Source organism: Tauraco erythrolophus, chromosome 14 (assembly GCF_009769465.1).
Source record: "Tauraco erythrolophus isolate bTauEry1 chromosome 14, bTauEry1.pri, whole genome shotgun sequence".
Classification (NCBI taxonomy): Eukaryota; Metazoa; Chordata; class Aves; order Musophagiformes; family Musophagidae; genus Tauraco; species Tauraco erythrolophus.
This window is the reverse complement of record NC_141478.1, coordinates 19,395,658-19,422,871: the sequence shown is the minus strand read 5'-3', so window position 1 is coordinate 19,422,871 and position 27,214 is coordinate 19,395,658. Positions and strand designations below refer to the sequence as shown.

General features: G+C 39.7%; 1 protein-coding gene across 2 annotated transcripts in view; it reads right to left on the bottom strand.

Moving 5' to 3' along the window:
• The window catches only part of USP3 (ubiquitin specific peptidase 3), a 41,951-nt gene that overhangs the window by 7,148 nt on the left and 7,589 nt on the right, over positions 1-27,214 (bottom strand). The window contains exons 2-8 of one of the 2 annotated variants that reach the window (XM_086620612.1): positions 17,742-17,802; positions 15,256-15,387; positions 7,701-7,784; positions 6,364-6,445; positions 5,198-5,280; positions 4,210-4,323; positions 3,426-3,539 (exon numbers count right to left, since the gene is read on the bottom strand). In XM_086620612.1, the coding sequence (XP_086476738.1) occupies positions 3,426-3,539; positions 4,210-4,323; positions 5,198-5,280; positions 6,364-6,445; positions 7,701-7,784; positions 15,256-15,387; positions 17,742-17,802 (670 nt within the window). The remainder of the gene's footprint in view (positions 1-3,425; positions 3,540-4,209; positions 4,324-5,197; positions 5,281-6,363; positions 6,446-7,700; positions 7,785-15,255; positions 15,388-17,741; positions 17,803-27,214) is intronic. The other variant, XM_086620613.1, reaches the window with a different exon arrangement.

Below are 27,214 nucleotides of genomic sequence, written 5' to 3'. Positions count from 1 at the left end.
CTCACTTTGGCAGTTCCAGGTGTTTGCTTGCCTGTGTTTGTTCCCCTCCCCACCAAACCTAATCTTTGGTGCAAGACCAACACCTGCAAACTTATCTTTGAGTTTGTTTTCCGCATGCATCTTTCAGCAACAATACGAAGTCTGAAATAATTAGGATGAAAGTGAGAGTTCTTTCCTCTTCTAGGGCAAGATCTATAGCCATGCACAGAATTGCAGACCACCCCTGCATAACCCACACACCATTTGTTGGGAGAAGGACGTAATGGTGGGGTATCCACAGCATCTCTTGAGGAGTTGGATTTGGTAGGATACAGCTCCAGTCTCAGGGGTGTCAGGTCATCAGCAGCAACGCTGCTCAAAAAGTCACCATTATTATTTTGCCACTAACCTCATCAAAGGGAACAGAGAAGCCATCAGGGTAAAATATGCCTGTATTTTTAAGCTAAATCAGGCATCAGATTTGTTAACAGCTGCTGTTCATTTGCCCCGAGATGTAGAGTGAGATGAAGCCAGAAAGCACACAATGAAACAGCAAAAGCTTTGTGCAACACCAACATAATTATGTGCAGGTCTTCGTAGGCCTCGTTACAAAATCCCTACATAGTAGAGTTGGCTTTCCCTCTTCCTCTTGTCCATTCTTTTAAGCTGCTTTATCACACTTCCCGTGCCCCTTTTCCTCCTCGCTATTCCACATAAGCATTGGCAGTAACTGTCACATAGGAATTGTCTGGGAAAGAACAGAGATGGTTTTTATGCTGCTGCTCAGGGGAGGGAAAACGTCCCTGAGATGTCCTAAAAAAGTATTGCTAGGGAGTAACAAAATAAAAATGAGATAAAGCCTTTCCCTTGTGTGGAATTACAAACATTTTCTTCCAAACTAGCAGCTTTACAAGAAATCACCAAGTTTGTAGGTAGATCCTTCGGCACCCTGAAAAAACGTCAGCAGCACTACCTACCTTCTACAACGGAAAAGCTGGCGCACAGAAACAGCGCTGTGCTTCACAGGCCAGAGGCCTGTACAGCCAAGAACAGGACTTACTCTCCCAAAGTTCCACAATAGTTACACATTACTGTGAAGCACGGCAGTAAAACAGAACTCGGCCTCAAAGCCACGTGTTAACTGCGCGCACTGTAGGATAATTTTGAAGTTGCCGAGAGAACGCAGGATTTGCTTAGTTTACTGAATACAGATACGGTCGATTTAATAAACATAGAGGCAATCATCAGCAACAGCTGAAGATGGAGTTTAGGGAAAGTCTTTGCTTCAGACACCTTTTCAACATTAACTGCCTCACGGAAGAGGCACTGATGTATACAGCACCCTTGCTCTGCAACAAATTTGATGAAATAACCTTCGGAATCACCGCAGCGTTGGTTGTGCTCCTGGTGCATGTGTTTATACTTGCATGCAAATATGATAATTATAAAAGATTCTTTGGATTTGTTAAAAAGTGTTAAGTATAGATACAGATCTTCAAAAGAACATGATGATATGGATGATGCACTGTTAAAATTAAACTACGATCTAAAAGCCCGACAGCAAAAAGCATAGTTTCTCTGATAGTCAGCTAGCTTGTGTTTCAAGCCCAGCTCTGACATTTTTTCCAGCCAGCAACAAGGTAGGATATAAGCAGGAACAGTTACTAGAAGTTGGAGCATACTATCGATACAGCAGTAAACCAGCAAAATACACATCCTGCAACTCAGCATGAGGCTACAGAACTATCTTGGCATGCAGCAGCACAACAGCAGCAGACTTTATCCAACAGTCAAGGAGCAGGACTTCCACAGCAGCATCAGAGCTCAGAGGCACTCCAGTCGTGCTTCACGATACGTGATACTCTCTCCTCCCTGTACGCAGTGCGTGACGGAGGGCCACGGAGTGCAGCAGCAGCGGTTGTTTCTATAACCTCCTGTAAGAACAGCACTCGCAGTCCTCGGAGGCAGGCACAGCGTGCCTTTAACAACTGAAATCTCTTTGGGCTAAACCAGTTCAACCAGGTTTCCCGCCATGGTTTCCTCCCCCTGCCCCACCACGTCAGGTCTCATAAGCACAGCCAAAGTGGCTGGTTTGCTGTTAACGTGCTACCGGCTCCGGCCCTCTTTCACACGTATGTCCATCCACCTTCTCCTCCCTATCTCTCAAGAAGCGCACAGGGCAGAATTAGAATTGTAGCATCGTTAGCATTTACAAGGTACAATTAGCACTGAACAAATTACAGTTTTCTCCCTGGATCATGTGGGAGCAGGAATCTACTGAGCAGCTGACTGTTTTCCATGTGTTTTAATGAGTTCTCCTATCAATTAATCATGGACATCTTCCCAGCTAACTGGGAGTAACAGGGAGGGGGAGAAACCCAACAAACAGCACTTTTTCTTTCAAAAGCTGTAATAGAATCCACAGTGCTGAAAATTTGCTTGAGGAACTTTAACAAACTGATTTCTCACTTAGTCTAACAAGAATTATAGTGAAAACTGTAACAGAGAAACTAGTCAAGGACATTATGGATGATGTTCATTTGCCTATAATGTTTTGGTTGCTGCTTGCAACTACTGGTATTAAACTTCCTTGATTCTCATAAGCCAAGTGAAACATAGTTGGCGGTGTGAAGAACAGAACAAACAGATTTGTGTTATTCAGGCTACTCGTAGAGCAGACGTGTTCACAGCATCTTTTCAGCACTGCTGGAAATGTAACAGATAACAGAACATCTTTACTACCTGAGAACACGGAGCAACTTACCTTCGGCACAATATATCCTAACAGGTTTCAGTGCTCCTTTGAAAGAGGTTCAGGGACCAGGACAGGGAGACCTTTTGGAGAGGAACGATACTTTGATTTACTTGGGTAACCTTTTTTTTCCCTTTCTTTTTATCGTCTTTTTTGTCAGTATGGGCACAAAATGCCTAATTACGCACAAGATTTTTTTTCTTATACCCTTATTTCATGTCCAGCTGGTGACTACAGTATTTTGAGAGAATCAAGGAAGTTTCAGCCAGTATGTCTGCATTTAGGCCTGCAGGTGCTGTACCGTTTTTCATCTAACTACATCACTTTCTTATTGCAGCCAAGCTTAGGTTCTGTCAACACCATGCCCTTGGCAGTTGCCTACCAGTCATTATCTTGATTCTTCTGCCCTTTGAAGCACTGGCTCAAAGGTACAACTACTACTGGTTCAGTATTTGAGATGTTTGTCCTCTCCAACACTGCTACATGTAGCATGTGGTAGTAGGGCGGGGAATAAAAAAGCACTACAGATGAACACAAAACTGTCGACCAAAGCGAAGATCCTTTTCAAAGCATATTTGTGGGCGCATGGGAAAGCTGCACAGAGCGCACCTCACAGATTCAGCAAATTTTAGAGTAGGACATCAGCAATACAAGGCTGCAATCAAAAATATTTTTCTTATTCTACAAAACTTACCTAAAATTTGGCATGATTTTCCAAACAACATAAAATAAAGACTCTGGACTAAATGCAGTTTGGCTTCCTTGCCATAAAGCACAGAGGGTCTTTCTGAATTCTTCCACCAATGAACTGGAAAGAAAGAAAAAAGCTGGTGATTAATATGGGTTCATGCAATGAAACCTCTTACAGGTTTTACTAGCTCTATGGTAGAAGTATCAGACATTACTTTGGTTAAGATTGTAATGATTGGGTAAATATCCTTCCCAATACTTCAGAGATAGTATCCTACCCATAACACTAGAGAGCAACACAGGTTAGGAAAATCACATTTTAGGCGTTGAGGACTCGCCTGGAAATCTATCCACCTTTCACCATTTTGCTGTAGGCTCTAACATCATCCCTTTAACGCTTGCTCGAACGAGCTACACCGTGTCAGTCTCTTACTTTGACTTATTTACTTATTTTTATTTCTTTGCTTGCAGACATATCCCCGTGACCATATTTTAGCTGTAACTAAGTAACGTCATGTCTGGAGCACATACGACGAGCACTTCTTAAGTGCAGTTGCGCTCCAGTGCTTTCCGACCTACCTGACTGCTTCCCCCTGCACCATCAGACAAGCAAACTGCAAATCATACGCGTTTCTTTTTTTGTACAGCCAGCTACTTTTCGACGACTCTGTCCCCCCGTGAATCATTTCCCTGTGATTCTGCAACACTGAAAGCATTTAGTGGCTCTACTGCCCGAGCGTTTGCTGTTTTCCGTAAAGTTCAGTGCTAAGAAGGAACATGCATCTTACACGTTGTTATCCCCCTGGCTCCTGGTATGGTAAGTTCGCCTGCCTGCCGTCTTCCCATTCCTCAGCTCCACAGCAGGCAACTCTTTGAAGTAACAGCAAAACTGCTGAATGTTACTACAGAAAAAGGAAAAATGAATTAAATCCTTAAAGGGCAGAGAACAAAGAGAATATTACGTATTCTGGAGCCTGTTCTTTGAAATGCATGAACGCAACCGCATGCAGTGATAGAGGACGGCAATCACGAACAGCTCAAGATACAAGAAATACTGTAGCAAATACTCATCTTCTGCAAATGACTGAGAAGATGTGTAAACATCGTCATCATCCCAACCACCTGAAAGAACTACATTTTGGCTCTGCTTTGACTAAGACACACTATGACAGACAGAGGTCCTGGAAGACATTTCCTAACAAACCGGACTGCACCTGCTGAGGAGGTTCTCTCCATGTCTACCCGTCACCTACCAATCCTAACCTCTGCTACCACAGTCCTAGTGATGGAACATAAGAAGCATTCCTGCCAGCGGACCCTGAATCATGGAAAAGAAAATGGAGACCCCGTAGTCCTGCTATAACCCGACTCAGTAGTCTCGCAGTGAAGCAGGCAAATTCAGAAATGCAAAAGGACAATTACAGAGCAGTGGTGGTCTTCACAACAATTCAAATGAGATCTAACATCTCAGCACTGCAGAAACTGTTCTTCCCACTTCCATGAGACCCCATCCCTCAAAGCGCTGTCTCTGCTTTCACAGCGACCACAAACATCAACACGTTTCAACATCCTCAGCAAAGAAAAGGCAGTCTCCTTTTCCACCAAAGATACGGCAGGCTTCCTCTGGAATGCTGCATCACAGCAAGTCCCTCACACTGCATCCATTCCTGCAAATCCAGGCCCGCTTTCATACAGTGGTAACTTGTCAAATTCCCTTGCCCAGTGCAACAGCACAAAACCACTCTCACAGAGGTGTGGGGGAAGCTTCGGAGGTACCTGAGTGACTGAAGGATTGCATTCATGAAACACGTGTTCCCCAGGTTCCGAAGGCCTGTGGCACAAAGGGCAGTGGTGCTTCCCTAGTGGAAATGACAACAGTTAAGTTAAAGAAATACTTACCAGTGCTTTTCTACTTTCTCCCCACAGAGCTGTCACTGTTCTGTCGGCATAGATTTAAACAATAATAAACGACACCATTTGAAAAACGCAGTTTCAAAGCAAAGGAACCACCTCACAAGCTCAAACTGCCTTGAAGCTCCATTTTGACATGAAACCTGTTTCTTACTCATTCCTGTCAACTGAAAACTATGCTACATCTTTTCCTGTGCAATTAAATCTAGAATAGAACAACACAGAGTTAATCAAAGGTTTTTATTGCAAAGTATTTTGGTTTATATATGTTAAGTATTCACACTCCAATAACGTTCAGTGAGAACTGGACAGGAATTTTCCCTCAAGTGCCTTCGAAAGATGAAAATACCACTTCTCCATCTACTCCCATGGCTAACATGCAGCGTGGCAGGCTGCCGGTTCTTTTTAAGTTGCCAGCACTAGCCTGCTGTCTTGGTGGGGTTTTGTGGTGGTCAGGAGGGTTTTTGAAAGACAGACAACAGCATTTATTTGGGAAAGACACAGTCAACTTAGACTGCGCAAAGAAAAAGCAATGTGTTGAACGAAAAGAAGCAAACAGGAGTTTCAACAGGTTAGAGCAATGTTACCCAGAGAAGAGCTTGCTTTTGCCAAATAATCTTCAGGGTGGGGTAGGAGGAGAGGGAAGAGAAATACAGACAGTATAGCATTTATGATTTCTACAGTCCACAACACTTGGACACGTTCTATTGTCTACAAAATATCACACTGAAAGTTCATAAGTTTTTGGGTTCCACCAAGCTCATACTGCTCTGAAGCTCCATCTTGACATGAAACTCTTCTTAAACACAGAGAAGCTCAAAGTCTAGGTCAACAGAAATGCATCAGAATATCAGATGTTCCTTTGTGAGAAGGGGCTCTTCTAGGTGCATGGTCAGGTGACGAGAATGATAGAGTGCACCAAGCAGAATTTGGGTAACTGACTGTAAGTATTTCAAGCCTAGGCCAATTATAAGGCTCAAGAGGTTTAGAAAAATCCCTTAAGCTCACTGTACCAGATCCGTCATACTTACATTTACTTTTAATAACTTGCTGTTCAGAGAGGAGTTTTCCAATAATTTTCTTTTCCTATGTCTGTCTGATGTAAAGGCTGAGCTGTTGGAAAGTAATTAAAAGAGGTTACTTACTATAAGAATAAAATATTGTGTGAAACGGAAAAGAGATAATCATCTTAATGTTTAATACAGTGACTGCATCTGCCATCAGCTGTCATTAAGACAGCACAGAGCTTCCCGATTGCAACATGTGCTTTTCGCAGCGTTAAAGCATCTCCCCCAGAGGTCAGACGCACATCCTATTTCCAACACCAATGTCCGAGTTCATTGCATTAAGTTATGCACACTACGGTATGCGCCCTGGGCATATTGGCATGCTACTTCTCATCTAAAATATAGATCTTTTTCCTTAATCAAAGGAATAATTAACAGAGTTCTCCATAAAATACTCCTGTCAGAAGAATCATCTAAACCTTTAGAAAGACAACTTCAAAAAATCAGGACAAAGTAAAGTTACCAAAAATGAAAAATATCTCAAGTGCTAGCGCTTACGCATTATAGCTGACTTCGCTTACTGAAATAAAAATAACACATGAGGTTACAACATTTGTGCAATACTAACACAAAGTTACAAGAACAATTAGTTATTCTTTTCCACATCACTGGAAATTACTGGCTCCTCAATTCTACCAGCTTATGACTTCTCTCTAATCTAATAGCAAAGTCATAACTTTTTCCAGATTTTAGTGGTTTAATTTTTTTAATTAAAAAGTTCTCCAAACATTCAAAAACTGTTAATACACACAACAGAAGCCTCCACCGTATCCAACAGTGCTAGACAAAGGCAGAAGAAAAGCATGTCTCTTCTGTACAATTCCAAGTTCATAAGCCAGCTTAATCTGTTTGGAAACCAAATGATGCAATTAATATGAAGACTACTTCGACCTGCATTTTCACTTCAATTTCTCTGCTCCAGAATCTTATTCTGGTTTTGACAAACTATGATTCTGTTCTGGAAATTCTCTCCCATTTATATGGAAAAAGACAGTAATTATTGGCTAGGTAGCAAGAAAGTTAACCAATTTCTAAATTCCTGTATCACCATATACCGTTTCTACAAGATTCACTGTACAAGAAACAAAACATATGAGACCAGCCAAATCCGTTTCCTTCTGCACCTCTGCTTCTCAGGGCTGACAAGGATATTTGAACATACACAGTACCCCACACACAGAAGGACCAAAGTGTGTATACATACTAAATAAATACATACACATATAAATCAGAAATACCACTTAAATGATGCAATATTGTAAGTCCACTCACAGCAGTCTGGATGTGAACAAACCACTTACTTTTCCAAGTTCTGTAGGTGCTCTCTGACCTTCTGTACCAGGCCCAGCTTGGTATCATTGACTACAAAGTCATCACAGCGATAACTGCAAGAAAAACACTTGTCAGAGCGTGCAAAAGATTTCAACGAAGTACTCCAAAACAGTCATCCAAACCTACGTGCGGGAAGCACTGAAGTGATTCAGTGGAAGATTACAAGAGGAACAGGGAAGCACAACGCCTACATACTGAGCTTGGTTCCCTCCAAAAACTAGCCCATAGCAAGGGAAGGCACAGGCACTATCTTATTGTATGTTTTTTCCTTCTGGCTCAGTTCCTTATTAGAAATCAGAAGCACGATGTACTGAACTCCAGTTCAACAAAAATTCAAACATATGGTGTAATGAAGAGCAGTATTAGTAGACAATCCATAGAAGATTTATCAGAAAAGATCAACTGCCATCAGGCAAACAGAATATAAAGGTTTTATTAATGTATAGCATAAATCAATTTATTTTAATACTGTAAAGCTATCATTACACCTGAGGTGTTGGACAGACACACACAAAATGTGAAAGTGTTTGCTACGGAAAAAAGACCAGGGAAAATGAGCTAAGAGATTACGTGATTTGTCCAAAGTCACACCAGAAGCCTGTAGCAACTTGCACCTCATGCTTTAACCACAAATATCACTCAACCTCTCATATAGTTTTTATACATACAGAAACTGTTATAAAACTTAAGCGTATTTTGATTTTTTTCAGGGTAAGTGTGCAAAAGTAAGTAACGGAGCTGAAAAAGAGAGAGAAGCTGACCCCCCACTGCCTCAAAGCAAATGTAAAGTGAAGACGAATCAAAATGGCCTCTCAGCAGAAGCCAGTGTTACAGAAGTCTACAGTCCCGTAGCGTTCTACACAGATCTCACGTTTCCCAAGAAACAAAGATGTTCATTACAATTTAATATTCAAACTGTGGGCTTGTAACGCCTCATATAGTGCACAAAGGCAAAGGTTACAGACCACTTCTAAAGGGGAGGGGGAGGAGGGTCTTTTACGGAATGCCGAAAAAACCCACACCTTATTTCACTATTTTCCTGAGTACATGTAAACCCACGGTGCATGTCAACTTGAAAAAACAAGAGTGTATCAAAGACAACTGTCACAAGGAGAATGCTGTTGCAAGATGGCATTACTTCTGCTGCTTTGCTGTATTTTAAATCCCTTGCTTTTCTTGTCCTCACAAAAAGGAGGAATAGCAGGCCCAGAGTGATGTGGACCCTCTTATCCACATCACTTATCACATCAAAAAGAATGTTTTCTTCCATTTGTGAAGGAAAGACAATGCCTGTATACAGGGGCAGGGTACTAGAAAGGGGAAGGACGGACAAAAATCCCCTTGAAACCAAGAAACAGAAATGCTGCAGTCAGTAAGAAAGCCCAGCCCTGCAGAATCCACACCTGCACCTTGGTAAACCAAGAACTCCATGCAGCCTCCTTGAGTCCCTCTCCAAGGAGGCGGTCAGCAGAGCAGCAGCCTTACTGCTGTGCACAGGAGCTGCAGATGACATTTCACAGTACTCTGGCATGGTTAGCCAAGGGCTAACTCAAGAACTAGATAACTCATCTTCTGGCATGAGAAACAGGAAGGAAAGAAAAGACTTAGCCGCACTTGGACCAGCTCTTTTCAGAGAAGTGCAAGAAAAAAGGAGCAGAGACATGTCACAACTTCCCTTCCTGCACGTCCCACGAAGGCAACTCAGCTCTGAGCAGTGTTTGTCAGCCCTGTGCTGATTGTGAAGCATCAAATCGCAGCCTCGAATTCTGGCAGGCAACTGAAAGCTTCCTGTGAAGAAAACTGACTGACTTTGGACATGCTTAGTAACAGCTATACGTTTAATAGCAGCTATTTCTCTGCTTTCCCTTTGGCACAGGACTGACTCAAATGCAAAATGCATCCTCAGGTTACCCCTCTGCTGGAGCAGATCTGTGCTTCCTACATTAATGAAGCCATTGACTTCAGGCACAAGTGGAATTTACAGCGTTCTTTGCTGTATAAATCTGCAATGTAGTTCAAAGGCAACAGTATGGCTAGTGTTAGTTCAAACACTGAATTCTTAAAGAGACCACAGAGTGGAGGAAGTAAAGGCCCTTGCCACCAAAAGAAGGCTGTAAGACCAGTCTGTCCAGGATCTCTGTTGATTTTTGCCTCTGAGAAATTAGTATGACTCTCAAGATTTCCAAACACTGAACACAACAGTTACGGACACTTACGCAAGATCTAGAAATTATTAGATAGCTATTGTTGCCAGTAATACTTTTTTTTTTTTTTTTTAAATTTAAAGATTGCCACAGACCTAGTTAGTTTGGGAGAGGGAAGGAGTCTGTAAACATGCTTATTTTGCAGCCACATTGTACGTAGTGCTATTCAGCTTTGTCAGCCACCTACAATTACCTACTGAAGTGTTCCTGCGTTTGCCACTCTCAAAGGACAACACACCTTACGGATAACCATCAGAGCAAACTACCCAGGCCAGCTTTGATAAGAAGTAAACATGGTGCAGGTGGATACAGTACAGCCCGACTCCTCCTTAATACCAAGCGTGCCCATACTCCCAGGCATCCTAGCACAACTACATTGCTACTCTAGTTGTGTAGCTACTAACATTTATAAAAGGGGAAGGAAAGCAGATGCAAGCTCACTGAAAGCCTCTAAGCCAACTTATTGCTGAAAGATGATGCAATACTTGTTCCCATGCCCTAAAGATCATGTTAACTTTATTCTTAGTCTGATCTCACATGCCAGTTACATCTTTACACAAAATTGCAAGTTATCACTTTCCCCAAGATGCAGGAATAAAACCAAACGCATCATTAAATGTCAGAGTCCTCGCAACAGTGGAAAAGTAATTTTAAGATTCACTTAAAACCCAAGAGAAGATGCTTCTATTTCTCTTTTTAATGAGCGGGTTTTTTAAACCACACTGAGCATTTAGCACTACTACTAGAAATAACAGCGCTACCACCAGTCTATTTTGGATAAACAAAGTAAACAGCATAGGAAGCAGTTTATGCTTTAAGAGCTTAAAATTTGCTCAGCCTACACACCTTAAAGGTAAGCTGCCGAGAGATGACTTCCTATAAAGCTGACGTTCAAGACGTGTTTAATTTGTGACCCTCAGGATTATCACCAATTAACAACATACCTGCTTGCATACAGCAGCTCTACAATATGTTTCTAACAGCAATTGTACAGAACAAATTCTATACTTCGGGGAGGGTCTCTCGCATGGATTAGCACAATCTTTTCCTCTCGGTACACCTTCTATTTTTAGCACCTCTGCTACCTCCAAGGCCTGGTCTTTTCTGGCCTGCTTTGCTGCTAAAATGGCAGCAAGCCAGTGATGTACGCACTGCTCTGGGAAACGCTCGTACTTACTGCTGGCCATTTCAGTAGGTTACAGAACTTCATGCTATGTTTAAAAGCTCTGATTGGATTTCAAGAATTAACAGGACAAGAAAAATTACAAAAATCCAAGTTTCCTTAGTTGTGCTAACACTTTATACGAGTGTATACAAGAACTCAAGTTTCACTGTCTTGATACAGGCTTTTTACTTTCTTCAGTTCCCACTGGCTGTGGAATGCAAAATAATGGTCCTAAGCAATCTTATCTTCGGATGCTCATGCACTAGCACAGTAAATCTGTGTTTTAAATAGAACCACCACCACAAAAGGAAAGACTGAAAAAAAAAAAGGCACTTAGTTATTTTTACATCAGCTGGAGGGGGGGACACGACACAGGGACAGGACATTGGCACAACCATGTCCCCTGTAAGAGACAACAAGGTGGCTACTGGGCAGAAATCTGACCTGCAAATTGTGTCTGGGATTAAATGAACACGGGAAACATATTATGCAAATATGTAAACAGGGTAGCCTTTCTTCTGCGCTAACCAACTGTCTGTGCACTAGCACAGAGAACACACATTTACAAGAGTCCTCTTTCAGGAAATGTACTTCTGAAAGCAGGCTTCTTACACGTATCATTTTACTTCTTGTGCACAGAAAAACAACCACTTAACACGGCAGGAGAAAGCTTGAAGAGAAAAGAGATCTGTACTTCTTGTAAACTCTTTGTGATTAGTACTTTAGAACTACCTGAAATCTGATTTCCTTCAAAAAGCAGAATTCAGGAGGCTGTTTTTCTCAGTGCTTAGGGTCTCAAACGTAATTCAATCTGGAGATTTAGTATTGCATCTACTGTCTCAAAAGTGACAAAAGAATTAAGAAGAGAGTCATACTCAGAATAAATAAAAGATTAGCATTCTCTCAACTGTTTTGCTGTGAACAGGAGGAGGACAGAGAAGATAGGTCAAAACCCTCTGGAAAGCAAATCCCTAGTTGCCCAATACTTAATGATACTTCAAGCATGCCCATATTTTTCAAAACCTTACCAAATTCACGAATATGATAAAAACCTCACGTCAGATTAAAAAAAAAATAAATAAATTAACCACTGTCCCACCAGAACAGAAATATTTTCCTTTCAAAGCTGTATTGAAAGCATAGAAAGAAAACACGTAAAAGAAAACACGTAAAAGAAAACACGTAAAAGAAAACACGTAAAAGAAAACACGTAAAAGAAAACACGTAAAAGAAAACACGTAAAAGAAAACACGTAAAAGAAAACACGTAAAAGAAAACACGTAAAAGAAAACACGTAAAAGAAAACACGTAAAAGAAAACACGTAAAAGAAAACACGTAAAAGAAAACACGTAAAAGAAAACACACACACCTAGGCTTCCACACTGGAATGCAATTACAGGAGACTGCTTGATCTGGTTTTGGTTTACGGCAAGATTGCACGTGAACTAGTCACAAAATTCAGTAAACCACGGGAACTTCAACAGTCACTTAGTATTTCTTCCCCTTGGACTGACAAGAATAGCTAAGGCAAACCCTGGACTGCGCTCTCATAAAATTTTATGACCCGGCCAAAGAAAAGCAAAGGATTAAATGCCTTCTGCCTAGGAAAGAGCCCCATACAGGCCTGTTCACTGCTACTATCATGCGAGCTACAGAACACAGTAAATTAGGATTCACAGGATCAACATAGAACAAGAGTACTTTACTCAACTCTGTGCAGTAAACAAAACTGCAAACAAAAATATAAAAGCCAGTACTGCATCAAAACATCTCCGTTATTTTTACAGTAAAAGTAAAATTCTATTATGTCTTAGGATGGTATTTTCTTGACTTTCAAAGTACTGAGGTTGCCCACATTGCTAGCATAAAATATTCATCTTTAAATAAAAGTTCACTTAAAAGCAACATGATTGCATAAACATAGCACTGTCTAGTGGACTCATGTCTACACTGAAGAAGCTAACAAGTAACATTTAAAAATTCAATCTTCACAGTAGCTAGTTATGACTGGAAATCACCCAACTATTTGCTTTAACTGGCAAGCACTATTTGACAGCAGCTCCTAGAGTACTGTCTGAAATAAAGAGGCAGAAGTTGGTCTGAATGCTTCCTGCTTCATCTTTACATCTCTAAGCTCATTTCCACAGAAAAAAACATGCAATAACAAATCCAGGTATCTTTTTCTAATTATCAGAAGGGGAAAAAACTGAAATATCCTCAATGAAAGTAAAGGTATACTGCTTTTGAAACTTGTTCAGCTTCACATTAACACAGGAGAGTTATAATTTGCTAGTGAATTACACGCAACAGGAACTCCCCAAGGCAAAGCTCCCTACAATTAGTGCCAGTTCATCCATAGATGACAGCCTTCTACTTCGATTACAGCAGAAAAGGCATCACATGCTAAACTGCTGCTCATCTGTCCTGCCACAAATATGCTGTGAAACACCAGTGAGCTTCCAAAGTGCTCACCTACCTGCTCCCCACAGGCACAGTTTGTTTCAGGGATAAATCCCACAGTCCTCAGTTTGGCTGCCTGTCTCTATGCAATGCCCATATGGAGTTTGGGATAAGGTCAGCGAGACGCTCTGACTCATCAAGCCTCAGCACGCTGGGCATGCTACTTGTCATGGTAAATGGAGATACAATCAAGGCTTCAGCTACCCTGCTGAAATTCCTCCACACGTTATTACCTTCAGAGTGACTAGAAGGCAGGTCACACTTCAAACAAAACAAAACACCATAACGTAGGATTCAGTGGTTAACAGCATTAATCCGGAAAGTGGCATTAGCTTCCCACAGCTGTTCCAATGCTGGCCACCACGTGTCACTTTGAAAAATTTTATGTTTTCTATTGTTTTCACGTAGGAGTAGATAAAAACGCTCATTTAAATAAAATGTTAATAGAAGCTACATCACAAAGCTACTCAAACCTTTCTTCTATGCTTAACATCGGTACAGCTTTTGTCATTGCTGCACACACCATCTGAGTAATTTTTGAGTTGCTCCAAACAAAATTTCTTCAGGTGAGACCACTTAACTGTGACTTTACTTACAGGGGATAAAAACATTTGTTACAGAAATATTCCTCATAGAACTGGCTATCCAAACTTCAGCAACCAATTTTTCCCTGATGAAGTACACAAAAGACACCCAATTATTTGAATGAAATACCCATCAGGGGAGCTATATACTCAGTAATTGTACAAGATCATAACACGGATTTATGATCTGTGGGATCTGCACTGTTCAAATCCTGCACTGTCACACCACACAAGTAACAACACATATGGGAAACGATGAATCTAACAGGACCCGGGGAAGCAGCTGTCAACAGTTTTGCCTAGGGGCGAAGAGGATGGAAGATGTGGAATGCACAAAAGCATTGCTTTCAGTAGCCTTCTGGTCTTTGCTCTCTGAGAACAAGGAAGATAGGGAACCCGACGTCACGGGCATAAATATTAAATCTCTCTAAACAGTGCTCATGTCTCACTCTAAGAAACTGATAGAAAAAAATCAGCCCAGGCCATTCTTCTGTTCAAAGAATCACTTCTGTGATTCTGCTGCTTCATCTTGCCAGAGAGTTGATGCTGCTTCCCTACAGGATCCAGCACTTTCCCAAACTCACATAGGTTGCATTGAGTCTCCAAAAAAAAGAACAGACTTCCTTTCAAGAGTGAAGAAAAAAATTACTATGGGGAAAAAACCCCAAAGAACACACACACCCCTCAAATTCACACCTCTTGGGTAGAAACTACAGTGTATTACTTTACTTTCTGATAAATAAAGGATACGTGAAAGGCTCACTAATTTGATGGAAAGTGTAACTATAACCAAACAGCAGCTTTTGCAATTAAAATGTTAGGTTCTCAACATGCCCCAAACAAACAGAAGCAACTCCAAACCACATAAAGAGCAGAAACTTTTTCAAAGAAATGCCAAGTCATTTGAAATGCAGGAGTTTAGCCACAACCAGTGCTACAATACACACGCAAAAGCAGAGGGTTATTTCATAACTGTTTTTAAACAGTCAGGTCTGGAAATCAAGAGATGAAGTGCTCAAAAATGTATGTAAAATAATGCTTCACAGAAGTCTGAAGGTTTCATCTTCTAGTACGTAAAAAGTCGTCAAATTACAGCATTTAAACCCTTACCAGTATGTACTGTAACTACTGCAATCCATACACACAGTATGCTGAACCTTCTCTTGTTTTTCTGCTTTCTTATGATTGGTCATAGGAATCTGTGCGTCTTCATAATGCTTTTTTGCATGGCCATTCACATATCTAAAATAAATGAAAAACAACAGAAGTCTTATACTTTTAAGCCGTTACTTAACCAACATTCATTGAAAATAAGAAAAAAAGGCAGCCTAATAAGCATGCAATATTTATAGAGGCATTAAAATAGGCAATTCACCTGTGTGAAAATGCTAGTTAAATTTTCTAACTTTTTAACCCTCTACTCTCCCATGTTGTCCAAATTCATCTCTCCATCTCCTTCACAGCAACCACAAACCGTCATCCTTGTACCAAACCCAAGGTGTGTTCACAGAACAAAACGATGCACCTTCACAATGGAGAAAAGCATTAGCTCCCTTTTTCCATAGCTGTAATGTGGTTAGTTCTCCATACTGCCTTTCCACACACTTTTCTTACAGCTCTACCTTTTTCTGCACTCAGCACTCACCATGGCTGTGATTACTTTAACAGTGTGCTGACCCTTGTATGAAAGCACATCTGTTATAAGCTTCCCCGTTCCACAGGACGTTTTAATATTGGAGCATTCTACATTTCATACAGTTCATGAATTTGAATGGCTCTACAGCTTGCTGAACTGAAAATGAAATCTAAAATCCTACAGCTCTTTTGCTGACACAATGAGCATTTCCACACTCAGAATTGAGAAAACCCAACATCTTTTATTAAAGCAGTGTCATTAAAAATGCAAGAGCCTTAAGTATCAGCTGAAAATCATTAACACTTGGACGTGCATGGCCAGACCGCGGGTGAATTCCCTCCTACCCCATTTCTTGCTTGTTGAACTCGGTAATGCTAACCAGTGGGAACTCCACACATGGTCCACGTGAAGGCCTTTGTATTCTATGCTCCTTCTCACATGCAGGTGTAAATAATTCTGCTACTGCAGCTGTGCTAGTGACGGCACTGAGCCACAGGGTTACCCACGTTGCTGTGCTGGCAGAATCCTGCAGCAATTATGTCACAACCCGAATAAGACAGTTCAGCTTGCAGGAGTTGGTTTTCTGCCCAACAGTGCAAGTGACAGGTTTTTAAAGCTATAGTTATACCAGAAACACTCTAACATGGTCAGTAATGTTCCCAATGACTCCAACCTGAAGGATGTACTTCACTTGAAGATCTGAAAAGCTCTATTTCTCTTAATTTCAAACATTATCTGAACAGAAGAATATGCTGTGTGCTTTCATGATCAAAAGTGTTCCAATTACAAGGTATATTACATTCTTCACACTCAGTTATTTTCCATTCTAAGGATGGGAGCAGTTTGAAAACTCAAACTGCATAAATAACTGACTAAACGTCTAACTGCACACAAGAAAAGTCATATATAGAGAGTAACAGTATTTTTTTCAAATTGGTAACAAGCAAAATATTCCAAACCTGTTTATTTCACACCGTCGTGTAACGTGAATTAACTCCCCCTCTCTTAGCATTCACCAAGTATAAAATTTATATAAAATAAATGAATAAATAAAATGAGGAAAAAAAGGGGTTTGTGCTGAAAACTCTGAGTAACAAACATTATTAAAATTGTGGCACTTACTTCCACTCAGATCAAAAACAAAAGCTAGGGTTTATTGAATCCACTTTAAAAGACAATGTCACTAAGTTTAATGATGCTTTTCCAGAATAAAAGCATACCTGCACCGGTGCTACCCTATAGACGAAAATACGTTCACATCTCCGACACTGTCTAAACATCAATACTAACTGCATTCTCAGTAATACGTGCATCTCAAACCTTTATGTAGCAGCACATTTTCTACAATTATCCTGACATATAAGTAACAGCATTGACTACTATCATTCCTCTACAAATTCTTTTGTTGTACTTCCAACTAACACAGACAAAAGTCAGGTGCACTCTAAAGGAATTCTGATGGTAGCTAGTCCTTACACGTTACAGCAATAACTTTGTTCCAAAACTACACTATGGTACATTTAATGTATTTTCTGTCTAAGCTGGACAGTTGCTATTTTCCTCAAAATAAGCTGTGTCAATTTTGGATGTGTGGGTTTCCAAGGATTCTTACTGGTTTAATCTTATTACAATAGAAACATCTTTTACGGAATGGAACTTTACAATAATCCACTGAATTAGCAGTTCTGCAGGCACTTTTTGAGCTGAGCAATCACATTCACCGTACACTTTTCTTTTGGAAAAAAAAAAAGATGTTGAGTATAATCTCTGGACTCTCATAAGGTAGAGCAAAGAAGTGTGTTCAGCATAAACATACAATGCTAAATGACCTAAACGATTCTATGATAGGTTTATTCAGGGTATTCAGGAAATTTGCGAATGAACTGCCCCGGAGTTGAGCAACAAAGGAAAATGATAAAGGTCTGATTAAGAGATTTGCACACTAACACTTTGTACCCACCTTCCACAATGGACACTTGAGCACGTCAGACAGACCCACGGACTTTTATTTGACCGGCACACTATAAAAGATTTAAAAAAAAAAAAAGCATCAAATGAATTTGCTCTGATATTACAGTTGTATAACACATCCTGAACGCTGGCAATAGCTCTGCTGACTCCACCTTAGGAGCAGTTACATAAAACAGCCAGTCATGTTCATTAACCCATGTTAGGGACTAAACTAACAGACTGAAAAGCGATTGACACTAAAGCACGTTACCTTGCTTTTGCCTTGGGTTTTAGTCACAGGCTACATGTTTATGTTACTTTCCATGGAAAATTTGAATTTTTTTTGTTTGTATTACATCCACATGAGGTCTGTTTGATTTGAAATACAGTACAGAAATAACAGAAGCACAAGCAGCAAAAACACTAGTAAAGTTTGAAAACCTGTCTTTTGGCTTTTAATAAGGCAGTCCACTAACACAGGAAAAAAGCCACAGCACTGCACTTGTGTTTCACAACACTAGTTATACAAGAAGCCATTTTAAAGAAGATATTGCAAGAAAGCCTGGCAATCTGATAAGAAGCACACAGAATAAATTACTATGGAACGCACAATAATATGCAGTTTATACAATACATATTTCTATGCCGCAGTGCTGGTAAAGGCTTTTTCCATAAAAGTTTTATCCTTTCAGTCATGCACAAGAAGCTGAAAGATTAAAATGTAATACAGTGCTGTGTTTCGCAATCCATTCAAGACACCTGAAGATGTTATCTAATTTTTCAGCTGTCTTAGATGTCTAGAAAACTTAAATTAAATAAAGACAGATATTTTTAAGCTAAAGGGCTTACAGGGAAAAAACAGCAGATACTAGAAAATAATGAAACACCATCCCAGGGTAGAGTCACAGAAACAGGATATTCCAACTCCTAACCTAACCCAGTAGCGAAGTCTGCAAATTCACACTAGAAACAAAATCTCAATAAATAACCCATGTAGGCAGAACACAGTAAAACAGGCAAGCAGAGCAAAGTTTCCATCAGTCAATTCAAGAAAAAGTATATGCATCTTTATGAACAATAGCAATTTTGGAACTACAACCAAATAGATAGTTGAACCCTCAAATTTTGAGAGGAATTCAATTTGGATCATGCCATTGAAGGAAGGATGCTAGGATATATAATGGTTAGATTTGAATGAAGCAAAATTATTAAAAACTACTTGTTACCACGGAAGTTACAGAAATATCATTGCCCTTTCAAATTCCCAACTAATATGATGAGAGAAGCAAAATCAAATGCTAAGTGCACTTCTGCAAAGGCAGAAAACAACAATAAAAAGACAACTTCAATAACCCCAAAAATACAAAAGGGTACGATGCCACCCAGTTTTTCTACACGCTATAAATAACTGCTTCTCAGAGCAGTCAGACAAAAGAGTCACAGTGGAAAAATAAGATATCCATCTGTGAGGCCGAGGGAAGAAGGGACAAAGAGAAAAGGATTAAATCCTAGCATACATGTAAATTATTTATATTGTTATTTATTGCAGAAAAGCTTGAGAACAGCCTTCCCTGTCTGGAGTCACAGCTTAAAGAAAGGAACTGGGGAAAGTGAAGCATGCATAGAAGCTGCTCCAGGCCAGGATCACCTTAGCAGATTAATCCAAGACTTCCAGCAAAACTCAAAAATATGTTCACCAAGCCACAAACCATGGTACCTATGAAACTGTTAATATCAAAGACTGTCAGAAAAAAATAAGCTAACAAAAGTGAAAAAAGTTTCTTTAGCAAATTAAATGCTAATTAAAAAGAAAACGCAAGGAGGGGGTCAATTTTTAACTGGGAGAGAAGCGACTAGCTTAGCTGTTTAGAAGAGCTAATATACTTTCCACTATTACATTTCACCTTTTTTATTCAAATCAGACAGCAAAAGAAACTAGCTAATTCTGCTTCTTAAAGAATTGTTTTCTGGATTTGAATTCATTACTACAAATAGTTGTTGCATTTCAATTCACAGGCCCAATCCGAGGAATGTTTTAAACTAAGAATTTTACTATGTTCCCTGGAAAAAAGCACATTCCACAGAAATATTATTTGAAGTAACTACTTTAAACTCTTTAGTAGACTCCAGAATGGTTTTCTTCAATTGCTGCAATAATTACTTTACTTGAGAAACACATTTTCTCATGTCTCAGTTTTCTGGTTTCCGTTTCCAAAAAAACAAATTTTCCTATGTCTGAAGTTGACGGGTTCCCACAACTGTGGTGGTAATCTTGCAATAGATAGAGGACAGCCAGGTACAGCTGTTCTGGCTTACATTTCAAGTTAGAAAAGTAAAAGAAGTTTGTCTAATTTGACCAAACGTTAGCGAGAAACCCAACATTTGGCACCGGCCAACAGAAGTGTAAGGAAAGACCTTACACAGCCATCACCAGTTACAAATGGGCTAAATGGACCACCAGTCTAACCTGATAAAATTTTACCTTCCTGAATTACGCAAACTGAAAGGTAAAAAATTAACCAGAAGGAAATGGAAGCCAAAACCATTCATGCACTTAAACACAGATTAAGTACTGCACAAAGAAACCACTACCCTACACTTTCCTTGCCAGGAACATGAAACACTCTTCCTAGCTCTAAAATCCCAGCAGAAATTTCCCACTTTTAAGTAACATTTTTGTTTTCACTATGTTATCAACTGTAGACAGAACTGGTTCACAAGCAGTATGTCAAAGCATTACAATGCAAACTACTATTCCTACTTTCCACTGTGTACCAGATAATTACAATCTCACATTCAGGTGTTTTAAATACCAGAACTGCTTGCTTGTCAAGTGTTAAATTACACTCAAGTAGCAATCACTCTGCAGAGTTCATACCAGGTTTACGTGTTCTGCACAAAGCCAACCAACAGGCCCACCAACTCTGCACAATGTCAAAAAAATAGTGTCCACTAAAACGTTCCATCATTCACATCAGAGAATAGGAAGAGATGGCCGATTAGTTTGCTTTAACTTTTAGGATGAACTTTGCTCCAGTTGCATCACATTAGAAACGTGTACTTTGTCCTCTGCACAAACATCTCTGCCCACAAAGAACTCAACACGGAAGTGACTCCCAGTAAGATTAAACACAGAAGTCGGTATTAAGTTTGTGACCTACAGATTCTCTGTTCTGAGTGAATTATGTAATTGTTTTTTTTAAAGGTTGCTGAAGATCGCATTCTGTATTTCTCTGAGGTTGGCTCAGTAGATACCTGCACTAAAGCTTGGCTCTCTAGGTATTCCTCAATTCAGATCTCCAAGCAGTTACTGTCTGTTACTTACTATTAATAAATTAGATCAGGCCAGGAGCTTCAGGCATTAGTCAGGACTGTAACAAGACAGGCACCATGGAATGCACAGCAAAAGCGCAGTCACTGCCCTGAACTGCTTAGAACCTAAATTAAAGGTAGAGGGTTTGGCTTCATCTGCAAAGAAAATGCATGTTATTCCTACCAGATGTGGTACTGATATGAAGGCACTGGTCTTAAAAGTAGACCAGAAACAAGAGCCACAGATCCATAGCAAATTCCTTCTGAATTCAAAGCACATCACACAGCCCTGGAGAACTTGGCCCTTAAAACAGACTTGGGTGTTCAGGTCTTTCAGGTCAGACAGTTACACAGAGTCATGAGGAAAGACTCCGAAACCCCTTTGTACAGGTACGTATGTCTTCCTCCAGTAATCAGTACTGCAATAGGGATTTGGGGTTTCGGGGTTTTTTAGCGCAATTTAAAAGAGGAGGAGAAGTGGTGCACTAGATTAGCACCCCCTGCTTTGAAATAAAGTTATGTTCAAGAAACATCTTAATCACATTAAAAAAAACTTTATTATCTTTGTTTGTTACACCTTATTTAGCAGTATACAGGCTAAGGAACACTGGCTGCTTTCTCAGCTGGAATTGAAGTGGCTACCACAACAGTTACCCAACTGCCTCATTTTTCTGTATTTTTAGAATAGCTTCAAGTGGTTAGGCAAAGATAACACATGTCAAAAGAAAAGGGAAAGCAAATCTGCAATGCCACAATGTTGTCTGGAGCAGTAAGCAATTTGCCATTTTACATCAGTACCAGCTTATTCAGACGCTTAGGAACATAGTATATCCCTTCCTGTTACATGATGAAAAATTATCTTTTACAGAACAAGTTCTCTAAGTGAAATCTAAATCTCACTTGTTATAGAGCCTACAAAGCCCTCTGTAAACGAACAGGAGTATCAATCCATCCCCAAGAGAGGAAACAATCAAACACACTACATGCAGACTCATACACAACTATGGGAACGTTCTAAGATGTCCCTCCCTCTCTAGCTTCCACTTTCTGTAAATCACCCTGATAAAGAATGTTCATCAAGTTATGCCAAGCAGAATGAGTAAGATATGGCTAATCAGTCTGGCACTCTCATTGCTGGGCCTCCACCCCATCTATCCTCATGATCATGCAAATACGTACTTCTGAATCCTGACTTTTTTTTTTTCTTTCTTATTGAAAACTGACTCCAAGTTCAGTCTTGTGAAACAGGAATGCTCCTGGCAAACACTGTATTATTCCTTACAGAACAAAGCTGCAGATTTCCACTGTAGGAAAGTTACAACTATGTAAAAGTATACAAACAACCCATGAAACTAATAGCTTTGTTTAAATAGCACACTGCATAATTTAGAAACTGGCAAAAGAAAAAAAGCAGCAGGAAGAGGAGGAGACAAACAGGAAGCAGTTTCTGTAAGGCAGCCAAGTTCAGAAACCCATAAGATACAGTGTCCACCAGAGATCTGGTAGTAGCACAGCCACGCAATCAATGCAAACCGGTGACCTCGCACAACCGACCTGAGGCCACAGCTACTACAGAACTGTGCTTACCTCCAGGTTTTAATAGTCCTTTATTACATCACTAAAGAAAAGGCCACAAAATATCAGCATAGTAAGAGCAATGTTTTGGTCCTTCTGTTAAAAGATTAGGGTCATTAAACTATTTCCAATAGTCTCCACAGCCTTTACAAACCATCCTGGACTTTGCCCTAAAAAGGAGCTGCACCAACACTACTATCTTACTTGTATAATTATATGGTCAAACTACAATGACATAATAACCTGCCTAGAAACATCTTCGGACTAAGTGACCTTTTTTCAGTTCAGATTATGTTGACATAATAGGTCGGCTACACTGATACAAGCTAAACTGGAAAAGGCCACTGCTACTCCCCTCAGCTTCTGCACAAAGAACAGTATTTACGTAGTTGTGGCTGCACTGGTATACTGACACTGTGCTGAGCAAATTGTCCCATAAACATAAGCACTTGGTGACAAACATGTATATGCCACATATGTATAGCAAGCTGTATGTGTAGCATGTCCACACATGCTATATGTATGCACATGCTTATACACACATATCTGCATATCTCCAATTAGGAGGAGACAAAAAAAAAGGACAAATACTGTGAAAAGTATTCTAGAGAAACAGACCTACTATTCCTTCCCATACCTTTAACTTCGTTTTGCCTAACAATCCCTCAGTGCCCTGATTTGGTAGCAAGACAACATTACGCTACATTTTGCTCCTGAAAGAACCTGACAAACGCAGTAAAAAAGAGCTGAGCAGTCTCCAGTAACCACACACGAAGAAAAAAGCAGCACAACAATCTGCATACCAAAATGTGAAACCCCTGCTTTGTGAAACGTGATCCATCTGTCTGTGACACATCAGGCCTAAGGAATCAGACTAAAAGTTGCCTCCTTCAAAGATCGGGAAGAAAAGGCAAGGGAAACTTGTAAACAAAAACTCCTGTGAAACCATCACAAGTGGTGGGAATACAAAACTCTGCCACAAACATTTAACCAAAATTATGCAAACCCATTTAGTAATAACATCTCAAATGTTTTTCAGTCAAGAGGTTCAGAGCATTTCCCAGAGAGCCCTCTTCCATTTTACAAACTGAAAAATGGAGAATGACCGACCGAATAACTTACCAAAAGAGTTTTAAGGTTATCAGCATAGATCAGAACTGAGCCTACTAGCCCTAACACCTTAGTCCTTTACGTCATTTTACTTGCAGGCAAGGGTAGCACTCTACACAAAACTTTTAACGTGACTTACCAAAACAGCTCTGAATAAAACACCTAGAACTTCCCACATGCAATACACAAAAAGTATCAGGCATCTGAGAGAGTCATCTACGAAAGCCAATATTCTAAGTAGGAAATTGCTGAAGTTATTAGTCTATGAGAAATATCAAGGAGATGAACACGTTGGATGTGATCCCTCCTCCAGGCTTACGTGCTGGGTTGCAAAAGGGTTCTGCCCACCACTGGAATTTACAGCTCTGGAACTCCCTCTGGATACAGGCACATGGTCTTTTCAAAGACTGAATAAATCACCTGAGGAGTTTGCTCCACAAAATACCTGTTCATTCAAGATCTGAATGCCTCAGATTTAATGCACACACCTCCTACCCTTGGAAGATGTTCCTTCCAGACTGCTCCTAAGTGCTGAAGGAGGACCAGCATTTCCTTCTGTTAAAGATGGCACTTCTCATGAATAAGTAGTTATTCAGAGGAACAGTGAGACAAAGCAAGAGAGAGTGTGACTTTCACCAAACCTGGCATTTAGAGCTTTTACGTAGGCTGCAGTCTCCACAGCAATGCATATCCATACATTCTATATTCAAAAATCCACCAGATGAAGCATTCAGTCACTGGAACGGAGACTGGAACCAAGGATTTTTCCACTTATAATGAACTGTTCAAATCACAACATCACAGAGCCATGTGCACTCTTTCCTTCTGGCCCATAAACTTGGTTATAAACCAGCATATACAATAAAACAGCTTTTTAGGGCAAAAACTAGAAGTCTGACCCATCACAGAACATCAGTCAAGACTGCAGGACATGAGGGTACGTGCAGAATTGGACACACTCCAACACTGAAACAACACTTTAGTAGCAGAATCAAAGAAACCTAAAAAATACAGGCGTTCTCCAAGGTAAGTCAGTATTTTTACAGGCAGCACGTATGTAACAGGCAATATAAACTACTTAGTACTAAGGTACACATGTATTAACACAACTGCTCATGTTCCCAGTTTTTGACTTCGCATTCTTTTGTGTATTTAAAACGACAGTTGCTACAAGCACACATGCAACTTTATTATCTGACCCTATTGACTGTTGGCATTCAGGAGGAATCGAAAATACTGAAATGAGTATCTCAAGTAAGCGTGTTGGTAAAATCATAAGACAGGACAGGCATTAACATACACAGAAACGCATGAAGTCCAAGCAGAATGCTAACGTGATTTGACAATCTCAGTGTAAGTTCCAGAACTTAAATACAGAGTTAAACGGCTATGGCTGCTGATTGTTTGTTTTGTTTTTTTTCTTTGTTTGGGGTGGGTTTTTTTGTTTGTTTGTTGGTTTTGGTTTGGTGGGTTTTTGTTGTGTTGTTTTCTTTGGTGGGTTGGTTGTTTTGTTTTTTTTTTGGGGGGGGGGAAGGGGTGGGAGGGAAAGAATGGTATGTTTAAACTGTATACACATCTGGTAAAAGTATCTGCTCTATGTTTTAAGAAGTTAAGCCAATTCCAGATGAGTAACTGTAACGAAAACCGGGTGACTGAAAAAGGAACTAAATGTTACAAGAGTATTTTTAAAACCTTTTAGTAGACTAAAGCCCTATTCTAGACTAAGAATGCAGGAAAAAGGAACATCACAGGCTTTGAAAACTAGAGACATTTTCTACATCTTACTTACAAGCCAGCTGCTTTACTGTTTAGGTTTTAAAGAGTATTCCCATTTTTTTTTCAAACTTCATTTCACAAACATAAAGCTCTTCTTTCTAACCTACCTTCAGCCCTATTATAAGAAGTTCATAAACGGACTGAACTTGTTCTAAACTGTTTGATATTAGAAAAATAAATATTGTGTTTAACAATATTTTACGTTGTTTCATTTGTTAGACATCTTTATTGCCTATTTTAGAATAACAGCATTCTAGTCAAAATGAAACCAGATAGAAGGGGCAACGGTTTTTAATTATACGGTTTAAAATGTTTTGGTTTAAAATCAGCCAGTACCCACATACTAGAAGAAAAGGTAAGAAAAGATGAAATTTAAACTCCATTTAAATCAAAGCAAGAGATTGTACAAGGAAGCAAGTTTCCTGGTAAGCATTACTAACAATACAAAAATGCTAACCATTCTTTCAGTGTTTCATACCCTCATAACAGAGGTGCACAATGAATAGAAGTCTCAACAGTATCAAGTCTTAGCCTGACTCAAATCGCCTTACAACGTAAGAGAATTCAAATAGACTCTGAAGAACAAAGAAAGAAAGAGAGAAACAAACAAACAAAACTACCCTCACCTTTACAGCTATGAAAAAAAAAAAACACCAGCTATTTCTTCTGGCATTATCTTTCAGCCAAAACCAGAAAGATTAAGTTTTTAGTGAGAAAACAAGTAAGTCACTTTGTGATAGTGAGTGAACTTACAAAATCAACTAATATTTGTGCTCAGGCTTAATGGCACATGTGGTTTCCTCCTCTTTGTCACTAAATAAAAGCATTGCTCACTCTCATACAAGAAATTTCAGACAGTTACAGTGAACCACTCTTAAAATGGAAAATCCTATCTCATTCAGACATATTAAACAACAACTGAGTAAGAATATAAAACACGGGTAGGTGAACAATTTTTCGTAGAATAAATAGGTTGAAGTCCCCAACACATTCCTAACATTGAAGAATGTCTGTCAGAAAACAATGTAATTAGCTTTATCTACATGCAATTCACTTCCTCATTTAGGAAGCCTTACATCGCCTTACAGTTTGGTATTTTCATTACGCAGTTAGAATTCCACAGTGAAAAACTTGGAATTTAAAAAACGCATGCTGCATCTGCCTTTATTCTTAATCCAGTCACGGAAAAGCAGACAGGTAGGTAAGAAAAACTACTTTCAACCAGTGTGAACAGACATGTCAGTTCCTGAGGAAGTGGTTAACTGAACTGGCCGGGGTTGGGGAGGTGCAAAACCGAAGTCGGATCACCTACAGCAGCAACACACCAGGACACACAGAGCACGCTGTGCTGCTGCTTTCCTTATGGTAAAGAAATTAAGGTCACTTAACACTACCAATCACACACATAGATGCTTAGCTCTCAGGATACAGTAATGTGATTTTCTTTTTGTAATTTAGTCTTTCTTGCCACATGTCAAGTCAAACTTTAGGTCAAGAAATGTGAGTGGTTGACTTTTCTGCGTATACCACATCAACCACATCCTACCCGAAAGCAACAGTGAGAAAATACGCATTATTAAAAAAAAAAAATAATAACATATCAGTAGCAGGCTTATTTTACTGAACAATCACAGATGAAAGCACTTTTTTTTAAAAAAAATGTTGCCTCTATTTCTCCTTTACATTCTAAAACCAATTTCTAGTGGTTTG